This window comes from Rhipicephalus sanguineus, chromosome 4 (assembly GCF_013339695.2).
Source record: "Rhipicephalus sanguineus isolate Rsan-2018 chromosome 4, BIME_Rsan_1.4, whole genome shotgun sequence".
Classification (NCBI taxonomy): domain Eukaryota; kingdom Metazoa; phylum Arthropoda; class Arachnida; order Ixodida; family Ixodidae; genus Rhipicephalus; species Rhipicephalus sanguineus.
Window position 1 is genome coordinate 13,810,610 of NC_051179.1, and position 20,161 is coordinate 13,830,770.

The window sequence follows — 20,161 nt, forward strand, 5'->3', positions numbered from 1 at the left end:
CTAACGTTTTCTACTGGAACATGCCAATGGCTGCTAATGGGGAACGAGAGACAGAAGAAGTCGGCTTTTAGTTAACGCGCACGCTGCGAATTTTTTATTGTTCAACAACGCACAGGAGAAACCTCCCACCGGCACCACCTTGGAGGTCAAGATCTGGTACTAGCGTTAAGACTGGTTACGCACTACGACGTAAGGAGCTTCGCCCCTAATAGAATAGGTCTGTCCGAGCCAGTGAAGCGACAGCGAAACGCCAGCGTCGGGAGTTAGACGCAGATCTACGAAAGAGAGGAGCGGAGGTGAAATGCCAGCGCCCGAAATTAGACGCACCGCGCTCGGAGCAGCAAACAGTATAAAAACAGTAGATAGGAGACCACAGATCATAAAAGATATGATCGCAAAACAAATCAGATAATCTCAAGTAAAGAGCGAAAAAGGATAGAAAATATCGCATAATCACGTGAAAAGAGCGGATCAACCCAAGGGAAACACAGGTGAATCAACGCTCTGCAGTTCGTACAGCTTTCACTTGGGGTGAGACTGGCTTTGATCTTTCGTGCCTCTTTAATCAGCAGCATGGGCAGAAATTCGTCACTTCTTGAAAGGGGAGCTGGACGAAGTTTCTCACCGCACTCGCCCAGGGCGACCGACCATTGAACTGTAGTTCAGAGGTCGACGCCTGTAGAGATCACACAAAAAAAGAACCCAAACAACAGACGCCCGCCGTGTTGAGTCTACATCTTCCTCCGTCTCCGTTTTCAGCGCGTCGTTTTACGTTAAACGTAAACCAATACCAAATGGCCCAGTTTCATATCCTCTTAAACAGACAGAATCGTTTTAGAACTAGGCATCCAAAACGAAAGAAGAAAACATTTTCGATGCCTTACCTCACGATGTTACATATTTAAAAACGTGTTTGTTTCGAAGACAGTGTACTGGAAAATGTATACGAGTGCAAGCAACTAGACTCGGAGGAAATTTCTGCTCAGCACTGCTGCCCGCTGCTAAGTTAAGAAAATAGAGAGATGGCATCCTATATGAAAGACGACGGAGGTACAAGAGGTACGAAAATACCGGAATGTGACCGACTCACCTATACGCAAGGTCAAGACACCTCGAAAAACAAAACAATGACCGGATGTCAATGGGAAATTATTATATTAAAATAACCTCAGTATAACTCAATCGAAATAAGTCACGGATCGCACGCTCACCACGCTGCGTTCCCGAAGTGAGGTCAGCAGTGCGCGACTATATCGTGTAATGAGGTCACTTAGACGTGGTGGCCAGGCGACATTGCTTAACAAATTGCAAGTTTGCTCGGAGTCCGCTCGGCGAAATAATAATAATAATAAATTAGGGTTATAGCATATAAATTTTGACGTAAACGAGAAGACGGGGAAAGAGGGGGCCGATTTCTCAGCCATATCTCAGTCTGCGAGGAGACATTTTATGGTTAAAGGACAAGCTTGGAGCCGCAGGCGTAGCCGGGAGGGAGGGGGGTTACACCACCCCTCAAAATTTTTCAGTTTTGCATTGGATATAGTAAACACGCACACATACAAATGCACGCACGGACATCCATAAAGTATGGTTGAACCTGCCTCCGATCCCCGAAAAAAAAAATTCTGGCTATGCCCCTGCTTGCAGCCTTCAGACTTTACGTTTGCTACACATGTATTTAATCCTCGGCTTATGCAAAGCGACTTCAGCCTAGCGAACATGCAATGTCACAGAACGCGGCTTTCATAGTATAGTTGCTGTCACTCGGACAGGTTACTCCCAAATATCGTTCGAAGCAAAATAATCAGGGTCGAAGCTAATAAAGAAGTTAGGAAAGGCAGTCGCTTATATACGTGCTGCATTGCGCTTTCCGCCTTGTAACACGGAACCTTCAATTGCCCTCATGGACAGCGCCTATTGAAGTTCAAAAACGTGCGACGGCTCTTTAGTACGTCTGCATGCGTTCGTCTGAAACTGCAGAGAAGTGTAATAAAGAAAAAAAAAAGCATGGCAACGATTTGCTCCTTCCGTTTCTCATAAAAATATTGCCAGCTCACGACTTTCGCAACAGCAAAGATTACATCGACGGTATTTCCCACATTGAGATATGGAGGGGAAAAGAATGTTCGCGACTTGCACTGATGTATACTACACTCTGTCGTAGCTTTGCTCACATTGCTTCGCCGGTATCAGACTTGACATACACTAACAAGTTTTCCTTTACAGGCGAAAGCTTTATATGCCTCATCAAACGCGTAAAGTGACCGTCGGAGCAAAACGAGTGACGCTACAAATTATCGTCACGTGATGACTTCACCACATGACGTCATCATGACGCTACAAATCGCCAGAATATGTGACGTCATCACGACGTCACATGATTCACATGACATCGTCGCTTGCTCGTATAGGCCGATCCCGGAGGCAGTGCAAAACCAGGTGATGTGCAGAGATCATGTCACGCCTTCGATCCTGGAGGCCGTGCAAAACCACGTTAGGTGCAGAAAGCCATCGGAGGAGGGGAGGGGCAGGACGAATACGTCGATTGAGAAGAAAAGAAGATCGCTCTCGCCTTCGAGTCGTCTTAAGCGAATGCATCAAAGACCCTGTGAGTTTCTATCTTTTTTCTTGCTTAAAGGGTGCACTGTGACCCCCTACGTGTCTCTAGAGCAGCCACATTTGATTTTAATGAACTAATATAACATAGCTGGCTGGCATGCACAGAGCCAGCATGTGCGGAATCATATATAAGCGAGGCTTACCGAACTACTTCTCGCGAGTTCCCATTAACTGAGTTGCTGTTTGGTTTTGTGTTAAACAAGTGCGCCAGCAGATGGAGCTTCCCGTGAAGAGATCGTGCGCAAGACCTCGCGGATGCGCATCATAAGTTCCACGAATGGATTATACGGAAAAATAATAATTCGCCGATACTGCGGCTTAATTTTTTCCGAGGCTTTACACTTCATCTCGTCGTTGCAATAATCCACATTGAAGGAAAGCGGATAAAATTTATATAAGCGTTGCGTTTCGCAACGAAAAATGCAGCAAGAATATTCGAGAAAATGTTGCGAATGATTAAAACAGAAGAACAAAGAGATGGGATTACACGGCCTGAAAGCTTTGTTAGGAGGAAACAAAAAAGAAAACGTCGATGGATAAGACAGCACTCGAACTATAGTTCCAAGACAAAAATTGCGCATTGCCCGCGCGCTTGCAGAGGTCGCTTAAACGACTGTTCGTGATCTCGTGCTCGGCAGCACAAATTGAGACGTTGCGACATGTGACGAGCAGAATTCTCGTATATTTTTTTTTAGAATTGTCCGTGAAAACATCGTTGCAGTTCTCAAGTGACTGGGTTACACTCCCGAGCTTTACATTCCGAGAGACCGGTGTGAGGCATTATGCGTGCAACTTGTCTCCAAAGTAGAATATGCTCAACTTCCCAAGCACTGCTATAGATCTCGGGGAAAATACTTGGACCTACGTCGTCTCCTTCTAAGCAACGTCATATATTAAAAGTTCTGTTCACGTTTCTCGAGGACATTAATTTAATTGATAAACTGTAAAGTGACTTACATCACAACCATTACGTTCTCACATGCACATATCACGACCACATACTATTTTCTCTTTTAATTTTCTTTTCCTGCCCTCGAGCTCCTGGCGCCTTTCTGTCCTCAATCCGCATCCCCTGCACAGAGTAGCATGTAGGCGCCTTTATTACATTCTCTGTTCTTTACCAAACAGCTCTCTCTCTCTCTCTCTCTTGTAGGTCAAGAAGATGTTTACGGACAAGAAGGAGGAGAGGTCGGCGTGGAACTTTCTCTTGTAGGCTGCAGTGCGCAAGGAAGGAAGGGAAAGACAGGGAGGTTAACCAGTTGCGAATAACCTCTATGCTACCCTATACTGGGAAAGGGATCGCGGAGTTTGAAAGAAGAGTAAAGACAGACAGAGTGGGAAGGGGGGTGGAGCAATAGAAGGGGCAGCGAGGAGACATTGCAACACATCTCGCTACAATGTCCTCGCTGCAATGTGCAGAGACTCAACCACTCGCAATCGCTATACCTCGCCTCGACCACACACCGATGCCGGCAGCAACCATTTTAGTATGTAGTCCTGAGAGGTCATCGCGAATCAAGGCGACGAAGGCAGCGTTAAAATGTTTTAAGACAACATAATTGCACAGGCGGTTATAGACTAATCGTGATGTCGTGTATAGCACGAGACAGATGGACTGTGACGACGTGTGTGTGTGTGTGTGTGTGTGTGTGTGTGTGTGTGTGTGTGTGTGTGTGTGTGTGTGTGTGTGTGTGTGTGTGTGTGTGTGTGTGTGTGTGTGTGTGTGTGTGTGTGTGTGTGTGTGCGTGCGTGCGTGCGTGCGTGCGTGCGTGCGTGCGTGCGTGCGTGCGTGCGTGCGTGCGCGCGCGCTCTCCTCCCCTTCTCCAGTGCGCAAGAAAAACGCGGCAGTAAAGGAAACACACAGATGTTTTCTTCAATGTACCGAAATGATCAATATCGTTCAACCGAAGTACCACGCCTTAATGGTATAGTGTTCATCCAATATCCTAGCGATGGTGCATCTTGAGCCAGCAGGATCACCGATCCCGTGTCATCCGTGTCAAAACCTTGACTGGAGAGTATACATGAGACGTTTGATGTCGCTACCTCAGTCGTCGACATTTAAGGATGAAACTGCGCCTTCGGAAGCTGCGCCTGACGGAAGCTGCGCCTGACGCCACGAAAACAAGCGCCGGATTCAAAAATGACTTTCTGTGGAAACAGCGCTGGAGCGATATAACGAGGTGTGGCGATCACGGGCGGATCCAGATGTACTGACCACTCCCTTGATTCTTGAATGTATACACCCAAGAATAGGAGCTTTCAGATGTTCCCCATTGCCTGACGTCCTCTCGAAAATATCCTGTGTCCGCCACTGGTGGCGATCGATATAAACTATAGATGATGTTATGAAAATAATAACAGTGCGCTGCCGATGACTATACAATCATCACCACACTTTGCCCGAACACACATTAACCCATATATGCCCAAACATAGAAAAAATGACAAAACAAATATTTTTTTTTTCACATTAGTGTACTTCTACCCTCAAAAGAAAGCACAAGTTCTTTATTTACTGCCAGGTAAACGCAGCACTGTTTTTCAAGCCGTCCTATACATGTAGGACACTGGGCATTATATAAGGGTGCTATGTGCAGGTGTGGTAAGCCTTGAAACATTTCACGTGCACACCGACATTGCATTTCTTCCTCTCCATGACATCTTTCGTACAAAGAACGCGTTTGGCCGGAGAAAGCGGTCGGCACGTGGCAGCATGAAAAGCAAGCAATGCCTAGGCTTGCACACGTTGAGAATGAGGCCTGTTTGGTGCGCTGTAGGTGACGCTAGTCATCAGCTAAAGAAATAACGATGTTAGTGTGCATCAAAGTAGCGTCCTATATGTAGGACACTGGGCATATATGGGTTAAGCGACTTTCTGCTTTTTTCGGCGGATGGCACAGGAGCGAGAAAGTGGTTATTGAGGAATGAATCGGCGCTCTTTTCTGAAACGCTTGCATAAAGTGTCGCGGGTTCAGCCTCGAGTCCGGACTCCAGCACGCCAAAATAAACATTTCTCCATATATTGAGAAACAGCGTCCCTCAGAGTCGTATCTCCACTGAAGCTTGGATGTGTTATGTGAATCTCTTTTCGCATCTAACGCACTAGCGACAAACACTATACATACAGCATAAATAAACACTCCTATCATCTCCGGGCATACCATTCAAAATAGCTATCTATCAATCCCCTTACGAGAGAGCTTCTCTTTACAGATATAATTTCATTTAGAGTTAAAGAACGAGCCCCCATTCGCTTCGATGAAAGTTGACTCAATCTATTTCGGTGGAAGAGAGAGCGAAAGAAAATACTGCGTGGTACTTAGGGTTGACACGCGCTTTTGCACAAAAAGTTACATTTAAAGCGTTGATCCCAAGCACACGTTAGAACCTATGTGTAGGGAAGCTTTTGTGAAGCAGTTAATGAAACACTGTACAAATGACGACGTGTTCGATATTTTTTCGTTCAATGGAACGTCTGATCTCGCGCGATATTTATGCACCGCAATGCTCCTACCACCGCGGACCCGAAGGTCGCGGGATCGAATCCCGGCCGCGGCGGCTGCATTTTCGATGGAGGCGAAGATGTTTGATGCCCGTGTACTTAATTTAGATGCACGTTAAAGAACCTCAGGTAGTCGAAATTTCCGGATCCCTCCACTACGGCGTCTCTCATAATCATATCGTGGTTTTGGGACGTTAAACCCCAGATATTATTATCAATGGTCCCACCATTTTTTTTCGAGCAATTTAAGTGTTCATATAGTTTACACAACTCACAAACTATACTGAAACGCAAATACCAAGTCAGGTGAATGCACAATGATTAAGCGACGTCACGACGACGAAGGTGATGTACAACAACGCTTGTCGAAGGCTCGTCATGCATGTGTTTGACTCGCACTCACCGAAGCGTGCTCATGTGTTATGCTCCACGTCCGCTAGAGGTATGCACTCTGCCATGCATTCAGGCTCGCGACAAGCGACAGCTCAAGATTATACGACGTGATTATCGAAGCTTGACGCACATCACTGGCGCAACCAGGACGCGGGGGTGCAACCCCCTCCTCCCCGAATTTTTTTCAATTTTCCATGGGTATAAAACACACACACGTACAAACGCACGCAAGAACATACACAAAATCTATCTATCTATCTATCTATCTATCTATCTATCTATCTATCTATCTATCTATCTATCTATCTATCTATCTATCTATCTATCTATCTATCTATCTATCTATCTATCTATCTATCTATCTATATATCTATCTATCTATCTATCTATCTATCTATCTATCTATCTATCTATCTATCTATCTATCTATCTATCTATCTATCTATCTATCTATCTAGCTATCTATCTTTATGCGCTACTTGAACGAACACCTAATTCAATAGACCTTTATTGATATAGCTGCAGTAACAGCACGCAGTTTTGAACGCTAAATATATACTTTCCCTCTCTCTCTCTCTCTCTCTCTATGTTGCTCTCTCGCTACGTCTTCAGAAATGCCGCACCTTCTTCCCAGCCATATCGCTGCCGCATTCGGGCGGCTTTTCGCGTCCGCTCGACAGCAAAATGGCCAGCAACATAAGCCTCGTCGAGGGCGTGCGAACCCCTGCCACTCGCCCGAGGAAGGAACCCGCGCACGGCCGGCGGCGCAACGGCGCCTCGCCCCTGCACAGCCTGCTGCCAGGGAGCTAATTAATCCCCGAGCGGGCTTCTTAATCCGCACTTAATCCGCGCGGCGCGTGCTCCTGCTTTCGCTGATGCGACCAGCGAAAGAAACGGCGCGGGACGCCCGGCTCGGTTCGAAAGGGTGCAGTGGCGCCAACAACGCGAAGTGAATGAGGAGAAGGAGTGAGTACGGGATTTCGATGGTTCCAAAGCGGCTTCACCGCAGCTGCATGCGCCTTGTTTTTCTCCCTAAAGGATGCGCCGGGACAACGTGCATTTTGTGTGTTGTTGTTGCGTCACCCTGTTCCATTCTCTAAATATAACTTCAGCTCTTGTAGCGGGAGCTTCTAACTTTTCATGGCTCGAACAACCGTATTAATTACGCGTGCATCTGCGACAGGGATTTACCAGCAGCACCTCTTGATTACTTGTTTTTTTCCTATCTGATTTTAGATGAGCTTATTTTTCAATGTCAGCGAGAAGTATGGCTTAGAATGTAACGAATTGTGCTGCGTGATATCCTGCACTAAAAGAAAACGGCGCTGTGGCAGCGCGACAGGGTATCGGCTAACAAAGAACTGAGTTCAAAAGGAGTTGATTGAAGTGGCGAGCTGGGCGTGTTGGTACATAATTTCAAAATACTGCAGCGCAGTAAACAGACAAGGACGCGACGTCCTCGTCGTCTCGTGTCGTCCTTGCCTGTTTATTGCGCTGCAGTATTTTCAAAAGAAGTATTCATCGTGTAATGACAATTCTTTTGCATCAATTTCCGTCTTTGCAACCTTTTTTTTTTTAATTGCGCATGTGCGCTTTTGCCGGAATTGTGAGAATGTGACCCTTTCGAGGCGCTTGAGCGTACGTCGTTGCCTGACGCTAATGCCTGACGGTGTTTGCCGCAGAGCGTCCCATTTCGGCTCTTCGCTAATTCGCTTTATCGGAGGTATACAGGGCTCAGCTTGCCTGGTAGTCTCGTCACACGAGCACTCGGATTAATACCGTATGGAGTTGTCAGCAAACGCTTCTGTGTGAGCTCGTTGCTTAGCGTGATCGATGAGCTGATGCTTTAAATATGTCGTGTTTGAATTTGCATTTTACCGGATGTATGTGTTGTGTGTCCTTTAATGCAGAGCTCCAGAGACACATGAAATATCACGATGAAATATCAGAAGCTTATGTTTCGCCAACGCATAGTTTACACAGTTATTGGCACACACTATGTACTATAGACCGAATACAGCCGAGCTTCACTATAGCTTTACAATATAGTCTATAAATCATTGAATGCTTTAAATATACAACGTAAACTATTTAATAGACAAGGAAGTCTTCAATGTATATACTGAATGCTTTCTTCACACAGCCTGTATGTTACACTTCTATATGAAATTGACGTTTTAACGCGGGGTATTCTTTGACGAGATGTCCACAGCTATGTTCTGCTCCGTTGGGTAACATAAAAAATGCAAAGACTGAAAGAGAGAGGGAACTGTAGCGTGATCTGTATTCTAGCACGTGAACCTGAAAAGAGGAGATACAAAGGTCACACAAGGTCGAAAATGTTCTCTCTGTTCAAGTTGTTCGCCTTCCTATGAACGATGGAACTGCCGACCTCATGTGAGGACAATTGGGCACCAATATGGGCGCGATGTTACAAGCCAGTCTCATGGGTGGAACCTGCATGTCTCGCTCCTTGAGGTAATCGCCTACCACGTTCAACACAATTGCTGAAGGCAGTGCTTGAGGATCTCAAGCAGCTTATGAGGTGCAAGGTCATGCAATTGTGCAGTCGCCTCGTTTCTTTTGACAAAGAGTTCCCGGCATGTGAAGACTGTAGCATGGACTTATATAAGCTAACATTGTTGAAAGAAAGAAAGAAAGAAAGAAAGAAAGAAAGAAAGAAAGAAAGAAAGAAAGAAAGAAAGAAAGAAAGAAAGAAAGAAAGAAAGAAAGAAAGAAAGAAAGAAAGAAAGAAAGAAAGAAAGAAAGAAAGAAAGAAAGAAAGAAAGAAAGAAAGAAAGAAAGAAAGACGGAGGGGCTATTCAGTCGAAACAGATTAGGTGATTGTCCGCGACAATACCATCGAGGACCTCCCGTGTCTCGCCTCTATTTACCGAGGCACGAACCGAAGAAGAAGCCGACTTGCGCGTCGTTGCACGGCTTCTTCCGCGCGAAGCCAAGGCGCCGCTCTCTACTAGCTATTTGCATTGCGCAACGTTACAGTGAAAGGGAAAGAAAGAAGTCCCGGCTGAAGATCAGGTTTAATCCGGCCAAATGCACGCCGTGATAGTGGTACGCTCTGTGGAAACGGGAGCGCCCAGTGAATGCTGATGTCGCTGTGACGCGCCCATGGCCGGAGCAGTGCAGCCTCTCTGCCTCGGCGCGCAAAGGAAGCCAGGCTGAAAGCGTCCAATTCGCATGCAAGAAACGCTGGTGGCGGCCCTTCGAGGAGGTGGCGCGGAGCAGAGTGGCGAGTGCGTTCCGTAATGAAAAGGGCAGCTTTACGGCGCTCCGCAGTCTGCGTTCCCCGAAGCGTCTTGCCTCACTTACCATATGGTGTTCCAAACTTAGTGACAGCCTAATAGCCCGCTTATATGGTCGAGAACTCCGGCAGTGATTGCATAATAAACATGGGACAATCGCGCTGTTCCGCGAAACTGCTCAAGCTATATTTCATCCGCTCTGTAACGCCGTGCTCCCACAATGACCGTTTTGCGCATTGCATCGATCTACGCTATTCAAGGATACCTCGGTTCTGTCCACTAGCTGAGACGTTGTTCAAGACTCGGACTTCCCTTTGCCATCAGTAGCCCATGCCGACGTATTACACCCCACGCGATTATCACGATGGAAATACCCGGTCCTGGCCAAGGGATAAAATAACGCAGAAGAATATGATTTACAGAAGCTACAAAAAACCATGTCATTTAATGATTAAGCAAAGCTATGCTATCGAGCCGCAATTCCTCTTCAGCTGAATCTGCGGGCAGAAAGCAGACTTCTACCATATGGTATGGACCTGTCAGGCTAATAGTGCCTTAAACACTACAAAGCCACCAACGTGGGAAGCATGGGAGGCAGCCCTGTCCAATCCGGCCATCGAGGACCAGCAAGCCATCGCGGAAAGAGCCAGGCCGACGGAATCACGGAATAAGAATACCCTTACCCTAATTTCCCTTCCCTTTTCGCTCTCAGCAAAACCTCTTCATTGTCATGATTTGTCCACGCAAAAGAATCCTTCAGACATGCAGTGTAGTTTGTAGCGTATAGTGCCACCGAGGCACACAGTGTTTTCTTTACCTCAGCCACAGCAAAATACGTATTTGAGACCAGTTTTTGACGATCAATACAACGAACGACTTTAATGAAAGAACAACCGAGAATCTGTGGAACTTAGACACGCACGGCAACTTTCACCTGAAATTGAGTCTTCGGAGCAACTCGCAGAGTCACAATTCCTGCCTGTCACAACTCACAATGCCTGTCGTGCCAAAAGGTGAGGGGATTTGGCAAGCCTGCCAAGCGCAGTAACGGGAACACTTAACTTAACGCAAAAAAATTATAATAATAAAGGACGTATAGCCGAAATGCGTCATTATGATGGAGGTGTAAAGGGAGAGAGAGGGTAACACACACACACACACAACGTCACAGTCAGTCAGTCTTGTGCGGTATACGTCATCACTATTAGCCTATAACAGCCTGAGCAATGCTGTTGCCTTCAAAAATTTCAACGGTGTCTTCGTCGCCTTTTTCCGCGCTCATTTTTCAGACGCCATTCTAAAACGGTTGCTGCCGACGTCAGTATGTAGCCAAGGCGGGCTAGAACGATTGCGAGTGATCGTATCTACACATTATAGCGAGGACAGTCGCAGGAGGTGCGTTGCAATGTCTTCTCACTGCCATAGTCGCCACAAAGAGCGTTTTCAGCCATTCCATTGCGAAAGGAAAATGACTTCGTGAAATCCACTTTTAGCCATAACGGGCACAGCAGAGTGGCACAGGTGTTAGTGGTTAAAGCAGAACAGCAACGTAGCTACACGCTATGCGGCCGAAATGCGTTATGTTTGAGACGTGTACCGCAGCCGGGCTCTGCTCATCAATAAATGCCTCCTCGAAGTTCGCGCTTGGTGTTTGAGCGAGGAATTTCAACCCTGTAGAAGACTTAACGATTTCGCTACCAACAGTATAGAACAATTTTAAAGCTTTGCTTTTGTTTTTCTTTCGTTATTGAAGACCGACGCATACTATATTGCCTATATCTAACCTATTTTGCACCAACTTGGTTACTGTAAAAGAGGAAATATGCACGTGGTAGCGCTTCGTCCTACAAGAAAGCGTATACGGCAACACTTGAGGCGCTACTTACCGATGTGTTTGGTACTTAGGCGTGAGAAAGCACTCAGTCTCTTGGCACTCGTCACACACCATTGACGTCTGCTTTGTTCTGTTCTGTTAACTTGCTTACTGTGAAGAGATTGAGGTATAAGCGCCTCGGCTACTCCGTTTCTCTAAGTTCTGCAGCACAAAGAAAAAGAAGAATGGTTACCCTAAAGTAAAAGTACAAGCAGGCAGCAAACTGAAGCAATAAGAAAAATTTACGTGAAAAACGGACAGTTTACTGGCAACGGTTCACTTTACACTATAACGGTCAACCTCAAGACGTGATGCGTAAAGGTCACGCATGAACGCAGCCGAGAGGGCATAAAAACAGTGACAAATGCGCCACTAAGCGCTTCACATATTTATTTCTGGGATTTCACACTCCCATTGAGAAGGCATCGCGTGCGAGGAAAAGACGTCGATAGCGATCTCGGCCATTGTCCCCGCTTTGCCACCTAACACCATTCACGGAAGAGTGTACTGCGTCCGCCGACGCTAACGGGGGCGTGGCCAGAAATCTTGCTCGGGGAGGGGGTTTGACACCCCCTTAATGAATGTTGGTACGTGTTTTTGTATGTATGCACGTATATATATATATATATACATACAAAATGTAAAAAATGGGGCAGATCCCACGCACTGTGGGAATCCATGTAATGCGAAGCAGGCAGCAAACATCTGCGTACATCGCCTTGCTTGTCTTTGAGGCAAATGAAGTCATTCATGTCATGACATAGTGCACTATTTATCGCATTTTTGTCACGTATGCATGCATGCATGCATGAACAATCTGGTATACACCATGCTAATGAAACGTATATTCTGGTATATACAATACATGACCTGTCATTTATGTTCGTCACGCAATCATGTCATGCCATACCAGCTTTGTATATATTCACTTAACAAAACCGCGGGAAGGGCAACAAGACAGTGTCATGTAAATCATACTATACATGACATGAATGTCGTGATTCGCATGTTAGGACCTGTCACTTATGTTCGTCGTACAGTCACGTCACGCAATGCCAGTTTTGGTGGATATCAAGCAAGCGAAACGGCCGCAAGCGCACCAAGAGCGTGGCATGTAAATCTTGCTCTACGTGACATGCATATCATGATTTTCATGTTACCACCTGTCATTTATGTTCGTTCAACAGTCAAGTCACGCAATACCAATTTTGGTGTATATCAAGCTAGCGAAACGGCCGCGAGCGCACCATGAGCTCCTCACGTAAATCATGCCCTACATGACACGCAGGTCTCGATTTTCATTTTTGTTCATCATACAGTCGCGTCACGCAATGCCAATTTTGGTGCATATCAAGCAAGTGAAACGGCCGCGAGCGCACCATGAGCGTGGCATGTAAATCATGCCCTACGTGACATTCAAGTCACGATTTTCATGTTACCACCTGTCATTTATGTTCATAATGCAGTTCGCGCCATATTTGCACAGCGCAAAAAGATATATTTGCACAGCGCAAAAAGAACAAGGACAGATGAGAGGACATAGTACAGGTCCTCTCATCTGTCCTTGTTCATTTTGCGCTGTTCAAATATATCGATGCTGAATCATAAGCTACCGTTCCATCTGCAACGTAAGATCTTCGCAGCATGGTTCAATGCTGTGTCGGCCGTGAAAGACGCGAATGCCGAATGCGAGGCGCGGACTCGTTGCAATTAAGTTACCACCGGCCCGGAAGGCAAGCTGCGCACTTCCTCGTGCAAATTAGCCGGTCATGAACTCATTTCTTATCTTTCGTTCATTTAGCCTTTCCTTTATGTGAAAGGGACAGCCATCGTGAATCTGGCCTGATTTTCCTCCTCTCCTTCACTATCCCCCACCGCTGGCGCCGTTACAGCACTGCGAATCTCCAGATTCAGTGGACGTGAAACTAGCCTTTGGCTAACGTCCTCCACTACGTAAGAGCCGCCGAGAAGGTAGCGCGACATGTCGCCACACGACACGGCCAGAAATTTTCCCCCGCGCAATGCAGGGACTTCCGGGCTTGCATTGCATGCACGTTGCGTGGACCGCAGCGGCGATCGCCGTCGGTACAGCACCCGCTCTTAGCCGAATATGGAAAACTTTCGCTCCTTCGTCTTCGTGTCGTGAGGACAGTGGCTGTTGAAAAAGCATCCGCAGAAATCGATCCATCGCCGAAAGCGGCTCTCTCACAATGTGTATACCGTGTAATGGGGGAGGGAAGGAGGAGTATAAGCGTACACGCGGCTGCTGCGGCGGAAATCACGATCTAGGCCACGTGCGCGTTTGCTTCCTCGAGCGTGGTCGCTCTCGGGGGCACGCCAGAGCGGGAGCAAGCCAGACCTCGCCCGCCGGCGAGCATCGCAGCAGAGCTGTCCTGCCGGCCGGCCACCGCCGATGCACGACTCGTTCGCTTGCTCGGGATGGAAAGTTACGCTACCGTTCGAAGAGACCCGATCGGTTGTTACGCCAATAAACCTTTCATGTTGTCCCTTCACTACCGACTTCCTCTCTTCCTTGTGCGTGATTTAACGGGAGCGCAGCGGCGACACCGCTTACGTCCTTGGTGCTCTGCGGGGATCCCTCGGATACCCGGCCGCTATGACGTGATTGGTTAATTAACGAGCATCTGAGAAAAGAAACTGAGCGAGTAAGCTGAGAGAACTAAGGAAGAGAAGATCGCCTTTTGCTTTCCTGCTTAGCTTTCCCAAGACTTTACGTTTTCTTTTTCCTTTGAAAGAATGCGTATGTGTACATGCCACCAAAACAGTGCTTCTATACTGCATGTGCGGCCGTTAAATTCCCCAGTGGAGCGCCTATGTGCCTCCTTTGAATTCAAGTGCACTGAAGCTTATACTCGGATATCTCTCAATAACCTGTTGAAAGCTGCGAGCCCTGATAACTTGAATTCTTCAGCACTCCACAGTTGAGAAATTTCTTTTCTCAGATGCTCGTTAAGTAACCAATCACGTCAAAGCGGCCGGGTATCCGAGGAATCCCCGCAGAGTACCAAGGACGTAAGCGGTGTCGCCGCTGCGCTCCCGTTAGATCACGCACAAGGAAGAGAGGATAATTCACACCAAGCACGTCACTTTTACAACACGTAAACCCTATGATAGCACGTTCTAAAATTTTCAGCCGAAAGCATTCAAGTCGGCGAAGCACGTTGCAGCGCCGGTGCGACGACCTTGGCAAGAAGCTTCATGTGTACTATAGGTATACAGATCCTATACAGCAGAGGGTCTTTCCTTCCATGCGACACTGTCAGCGGTGGCTAAGTGGCAGAGCGTCCGCCTCCAATACGGGAGGTACCGGGTTCGATTCGCAGTGCCGCCGTGTGCAGACCGGTTTTTCTTGTGGGGAGAGAAATACCCCCGAACTGGCACTCGATATACTCTATGGCTACGGCTTCTCAATATAAAGGTAGAAGTTCAGGGGAAGACGGAAGCGACGAAGCATCCTTGGAGCACGGGGTGCCACTGGAACCAAAGTTTTGACAAGCGGACTTGTCTACTTTAAGGGAGCAACTGGCTACCAGTGGTTCGAGGAAAGGACGGCCGCTTACTTCTGCAACCCGTAAAGTAGTACGGGGTAGCTTCGTTGGGGGGGGGGGGAGTGAAAGAAGTTGGGGCAACATTTCCAAGTAAATATTCATCACGTACTCGCTTAACGATTTTTCATATGTTGTTCAGGCTACATTTTTTTCTGTTTTGATAATTTGTTAACGATTTACATGAGCATTGTACACGCTGATTCATATTATTTATTTATTTGTAATTTGAGAACTTGTGTCATCTCTCCCCCAATTTTCATTCGCTCAATGTATCTTGTTTTTTGTTGTTTTTTTTATTCGTGTATTTAGCTTGATTTCTTTATTTTTATAATCTTGTCTTACATTGTGTAACAAACATCGATTTGCTTCATGTGTCTGCTCTCATATGGAATGCTCCTTCGAGAGCCTTTAGGGGTATTATGAAATAAATAAATAAATAAATAAATAAATAAATAAATAAATAAATAAATAAATAAATAAATAAATAAATAAATAGAGGCTGCCTTTTAGAGAAATGAGTATTCACAACACCGAGCACCAGGCCTGATACCTCTCTCCCCATTCGAAAAAAAAACCGGTGGGTGCCCGGCGGCACTGGGAATCGAACCCACTACCTCCCGCTCCGAGGCGGACGCACTAGCCCCTTGACCACCGCTGCGGTTCATTATGGGTCATCATCAACATTACCAGTCTATTTTGTGTCCACTGCATGATAAAGGCATCTCCCATCGAAATCCAATTTACCTTATCTTATGCCAGATGATACGATTTCATGCCTCCGAATCACTCATCCCGAAAGGCGGCCTCTTCTTTCCTCTCTCTTCTATATTTCGCTCCCTCCTCCCCAACGACGCTGCTCCGTTTATATATTTTTTTTGTATGGGTTGCAGAGATTATTTTTCCTAACCTCAAACCGCTATCCCGAAAGGGCGTACTTAAATCCAGAAAGTTTCGGGGCACTTTATTTCTAGCACTGTTTCAAAACCTTCCAAATCTGCTTAGAAGTACTTTCCTGTACACTGAGAAGAATAAGCGCGCCGCAAGTTAGCGAAACTCGCACTGTTGCCCAAACAATGGGCGACGCGAAAACAAAGACAGAGAAGTATGGCGAATTAACGCCAAGTGAAGTCTTGTAGCACGCTCGCGCCGGGGCTTTCATGTAGCACGATGCGGAAGTGCCGACGGCACTTCTAGAAATCGAAGCGGCAACCCCTCGCGTGATAAGCGTCCGAAACACCGAGCTAAACATAACATAACTCGCTTTCAATAAATACTATCTCGGTGCGATTAGCTGCACGCTGCTTGAAGAAGGCCGAGGCCGCATGCACGGCCCTCATTACTCTCTTTCTTCATTTCGTTTCAGAACAAGAAAAATAAAAGCAAGGGACAATTGCTGCGGCCCGCTTCCTGTGCAAATCTTCACGGCACCGCCGCCTCACATTCATTGCGTGACAGTAATCTGCACGCACGCAGCAGCTGTGCGGATTGTCTAAGCGCTGCGCCGTTTTACTTCAAAGCATTTAACCCAGCTGCCCGATAAAAGAGAGAAAGATTGCGGACGGGAAGTTCCAGAAACTAACTTTGAACTCTTCAATAAATCTAGGGGAAAAAAGCCTGTTTGGCGCCGTAATTATTTTGCTGTCGGCGCAACTCGAAGAGGCACGCACTTTCCCCGTCTAGTTTACTTGGAATTCACATATTTAAGAGTAATTTCCACGTGTACTGTATCGTGCTTGAGTGAACTTATTGAAGTTTGCTTATTTGTTATTCTTGAATAGACGGCGTTACTTTCTATACGGAAACCCTCGTCACAACGAAATCGCTTTATTCGACGTAACACTTCATTCGAAAGTTCTCGTAAATTTCGAACGCGGTGCACGAATTTTTAGCTATATCATTCGAAGCCCAGTATAACACACCACTTCGCATGGCACGAAATGCGAGTCGTGAAATCCGCCCAGTATATATAGCACCCGTTGCAGAATACACCATGACCATCTGTTCGAGCCAATCTCTTCCAAAGCGAAGATCTCTAGCAGACCACCCTATCACGTGGCCACAACTCCATTGGAACGATGACGGCAGTTAATGATGACCGACAGGCGAGGAAGTTTTTTACTGACGACAGCGGAATCTCACCGCTGTCACATACCGAGCGCGTTGCGTTTTTTAATATACGTTAAAGAACCTCCAAGCGCACTGTTGGAGCGTGCCGTCTGGCGTTACCGATGATCTAATAACTATTCTACCATTCAAACGAAGTCGGTGTCCTGTCCGTATCTGACACCACTTCCAATAATTAGAAACCATCAAAGGCTCCATGTTGCTACCCCATGCGAGGAAAACTGAACACACACACAAAAAAAAAGCAAAAATGTTCCAAAAGCCGGGAGAGTTCATGATTAAAACAGATACTCCGACTTAACATAACAAAATATAACAAAAACTACACAGACGTTTCGCCACCTATGCGGGTGGCATCTTCAGTATGAACTGGCACCGAATGAGCGAAGGTAACCCAGTCTATTTCTAGTCTCGTATGTCTCTGTACACATCCGGTAGGGGGCCACGGTTGCTGTTGCACGCCGACCTGTCACGGCGGATGAACCACGACTCGAGAAGCTTTCTCTTGCCCCACCTTTGTTCCCGAGCCAGCGTCGTCGCATTACTGAAGTCGAAGGCATGCCCCGTCGTCCAGCAGTGTTCGACGAGTTCGCTCTTGGAATGCGTGGCATGGGTGGCTTTGGCGACGTCCCCTTTGTGCTCTTTGAACCTCGTTGACCGCTTCCTGCCTGTTTCGCCGATGTATGTAGCGTCGCAGTCCCCGCACGGTACCTTGTAGACGACCCCGCTTTGATCGTTCGCAGGGGTGCGGTCTTTAGGCTTAGTGAACACGTTTCCCAAGGTACAATGAGGTCTGAAAACGGTTTTAATGCCCAGCGGACGAAGTGCTCTCCGAACAGAGTCTGACACGCCCTGGACGTAAGGAATGGAAACAATGGATGTTGTGTTCTCTCGTGCCGCACTTCTTGTTCCCCCTCGCATACGTCTCATGGTGTCGTTGATAAAGGTCCTCGGGTAATGCCTTTGCTCCAACGCACCGACCACATTTTCCATCTCATGTCGCCGCAAGTGCTGATCAGAACACACAGTATCGCAACGGGACAAGAACGTCCTCACGACGGACCGTTTGTGCTCGGCCGGGTGATGTGAGTGGAAGGACAAAAAGCCTCCGGTGTCGCATTGTTTCCGGTAAACTGTTGTTTCCACCCCGCCATTACAAGCCCTGCGGACAAGTATATCCAAAAATGGCAAGGCATTATCCTTCTCTACTTCATAGGTAAACTTAATGGCAGGATGTACGCCGTTCAGTGCCTCATGGAAAGCAACCAGATTTGCCCTCTTCAGGATGACGAAAGTGTCATCAACGTACCTACGGTATAGTTTCAACTGAAAAGGTAGAACCTCCAGCGCCCGTGTTTCGACGTGCTCCATTGCTAAGTTGGCCATGGTGACGGAGACTGGACTTCCCATAGGGCAACCTTCAATTTGGTGGTAAACTGTGTTGTTGAAACTAAAGTACGTTTGTTTCAGGCAAAACCGCAACAAAATTACGATGTCCTCAACCGACATCGACGTACGCCGTTGCAAATTCCTGTCTTCTTTCAAACGGGCCTCCGCAACCTCAATTGCCAGGCCAACAGGAACATTTGTGAATAAAGAAACAACATCAAACGACACCATCACATCATCATCATCAAGCTGCTGTGTACGCACGACAGTCGCAAATTCCCGAGAGTTTTTGACTGAGCGGCCATTGTTCTCGGTTAACGGTCTCAGCAACCCAACCAGAAACTTTGACAAGTTGTAAGTTGGTGACCCAACGAAGGACACGATAGGGCGAAGAGGACAGCCCTCCTTGTGAACCTTGGGCAGCCCATAAATTGTTGGCGTGGCCCCATCCGAAGAAAACAGTCGGCGGTACAACGCTTGATCAATGATTCCCTTGTTGCGCAGTACCCGTAACTGTTCCACCAGTTGTCGTTCCGATTTTGCTGTCGGGTCACGGGTTAGCTTCATAAAATGCGAGGAATCGCTCAAGATGTTGCACATTTTCTCCTCATAGTCCCTTCGGTCTAGCAAAACCGTGCCTTTTCCTTTATCAGCCGAAAGGATGACAATAGAATTGTCTGACTTGAGATCCTTGAGCGCATCGCGTTCCTCAGCGGTAAGGTTCGTGCGAGGGCTTTTGGCACCTGCCAGGACACTGACGATTCGGCTACGAGCCAAGTCCACCCCCGTTGTGTCCTGAATGTGCCGCAACTTTTCCTCAACCTCCGAATCGTCAGTGTCCTGGCAGGTGCCAAAAGCCCTCGCACGAACCTTACCGCTGAGGAACGCGATGCGCTCAAGGATCTCAAGTCAGACAATTCTATTGTCATCCTTTCGGCTGATAAAGGAAAAGGCACGGTTTTGCTAGACCGAAGGGACTATGAGGAGAAAATGTGCAACATCTTGAGCGATTCCTCGCATTTTATGAAGCTAACCCGTGACCCGACAGCAAAATCGGAACGACAACTGGTGGAACAGTTACGGGTACTGCGCAACAAGGGAATCATTGATCAAGCGTTGTACCGCCGACTGTTTTCTTCGGATGGGGCCACGCCAACAATTTATGGGCTGCCCAAGGTTCACAAGGAGGGCTGTCCTCTTCGCCCTATCGTGTCCTTCGTTGGGTCACCAACTTACAACTTGTCAAAGTTTCTGGTTGGGTTGCTGAGACCGTTAACCGAGAACAATGGCCGCTCAGTCAAAAACTCTCGGGAATTTGCGACTGTCGTGCGTACACAGCAGCTTGATGATGATGATGTGATGGTGTCGTTTGATGTTGTTTCTTTATTCACAAATGTTCCTGTTGGCCTGGCAATTGAGGTTGCGG

At 47.1% G+C, this 20,161-nt stretch overlaps 1 protein-coding gene across 5 annotated transcripts in view; it reads right to left on the reverse strand.

Annotated features, from left to right (window-relative positions):
• Nucleotides 1-20,161, reverse strand: part of LOC119389434 (neprilysin-2) — an 88,931-nt gene that overhangs the window by 60,549 nt on the left and 8,221 nt on the right. The window contains exon 2 of one of the 5 annotated variants that reach the window (XM_037656682.2): nt 11,667-11,815. The exons of the other annotated variants lie outside the window; for them this stretch is intronic. Coding sequence (XP_037512610.1) covers nt 11,667-11,728 — 62 coding nt within the window. The 5' untranslated portion in view covers nt 11,729-11,815. The remainder of the gene's footprint in view (nt 1-11,666; nt 11,816-20,161) is intronic. 5 annotated transcript variants of the gene reach the window in all.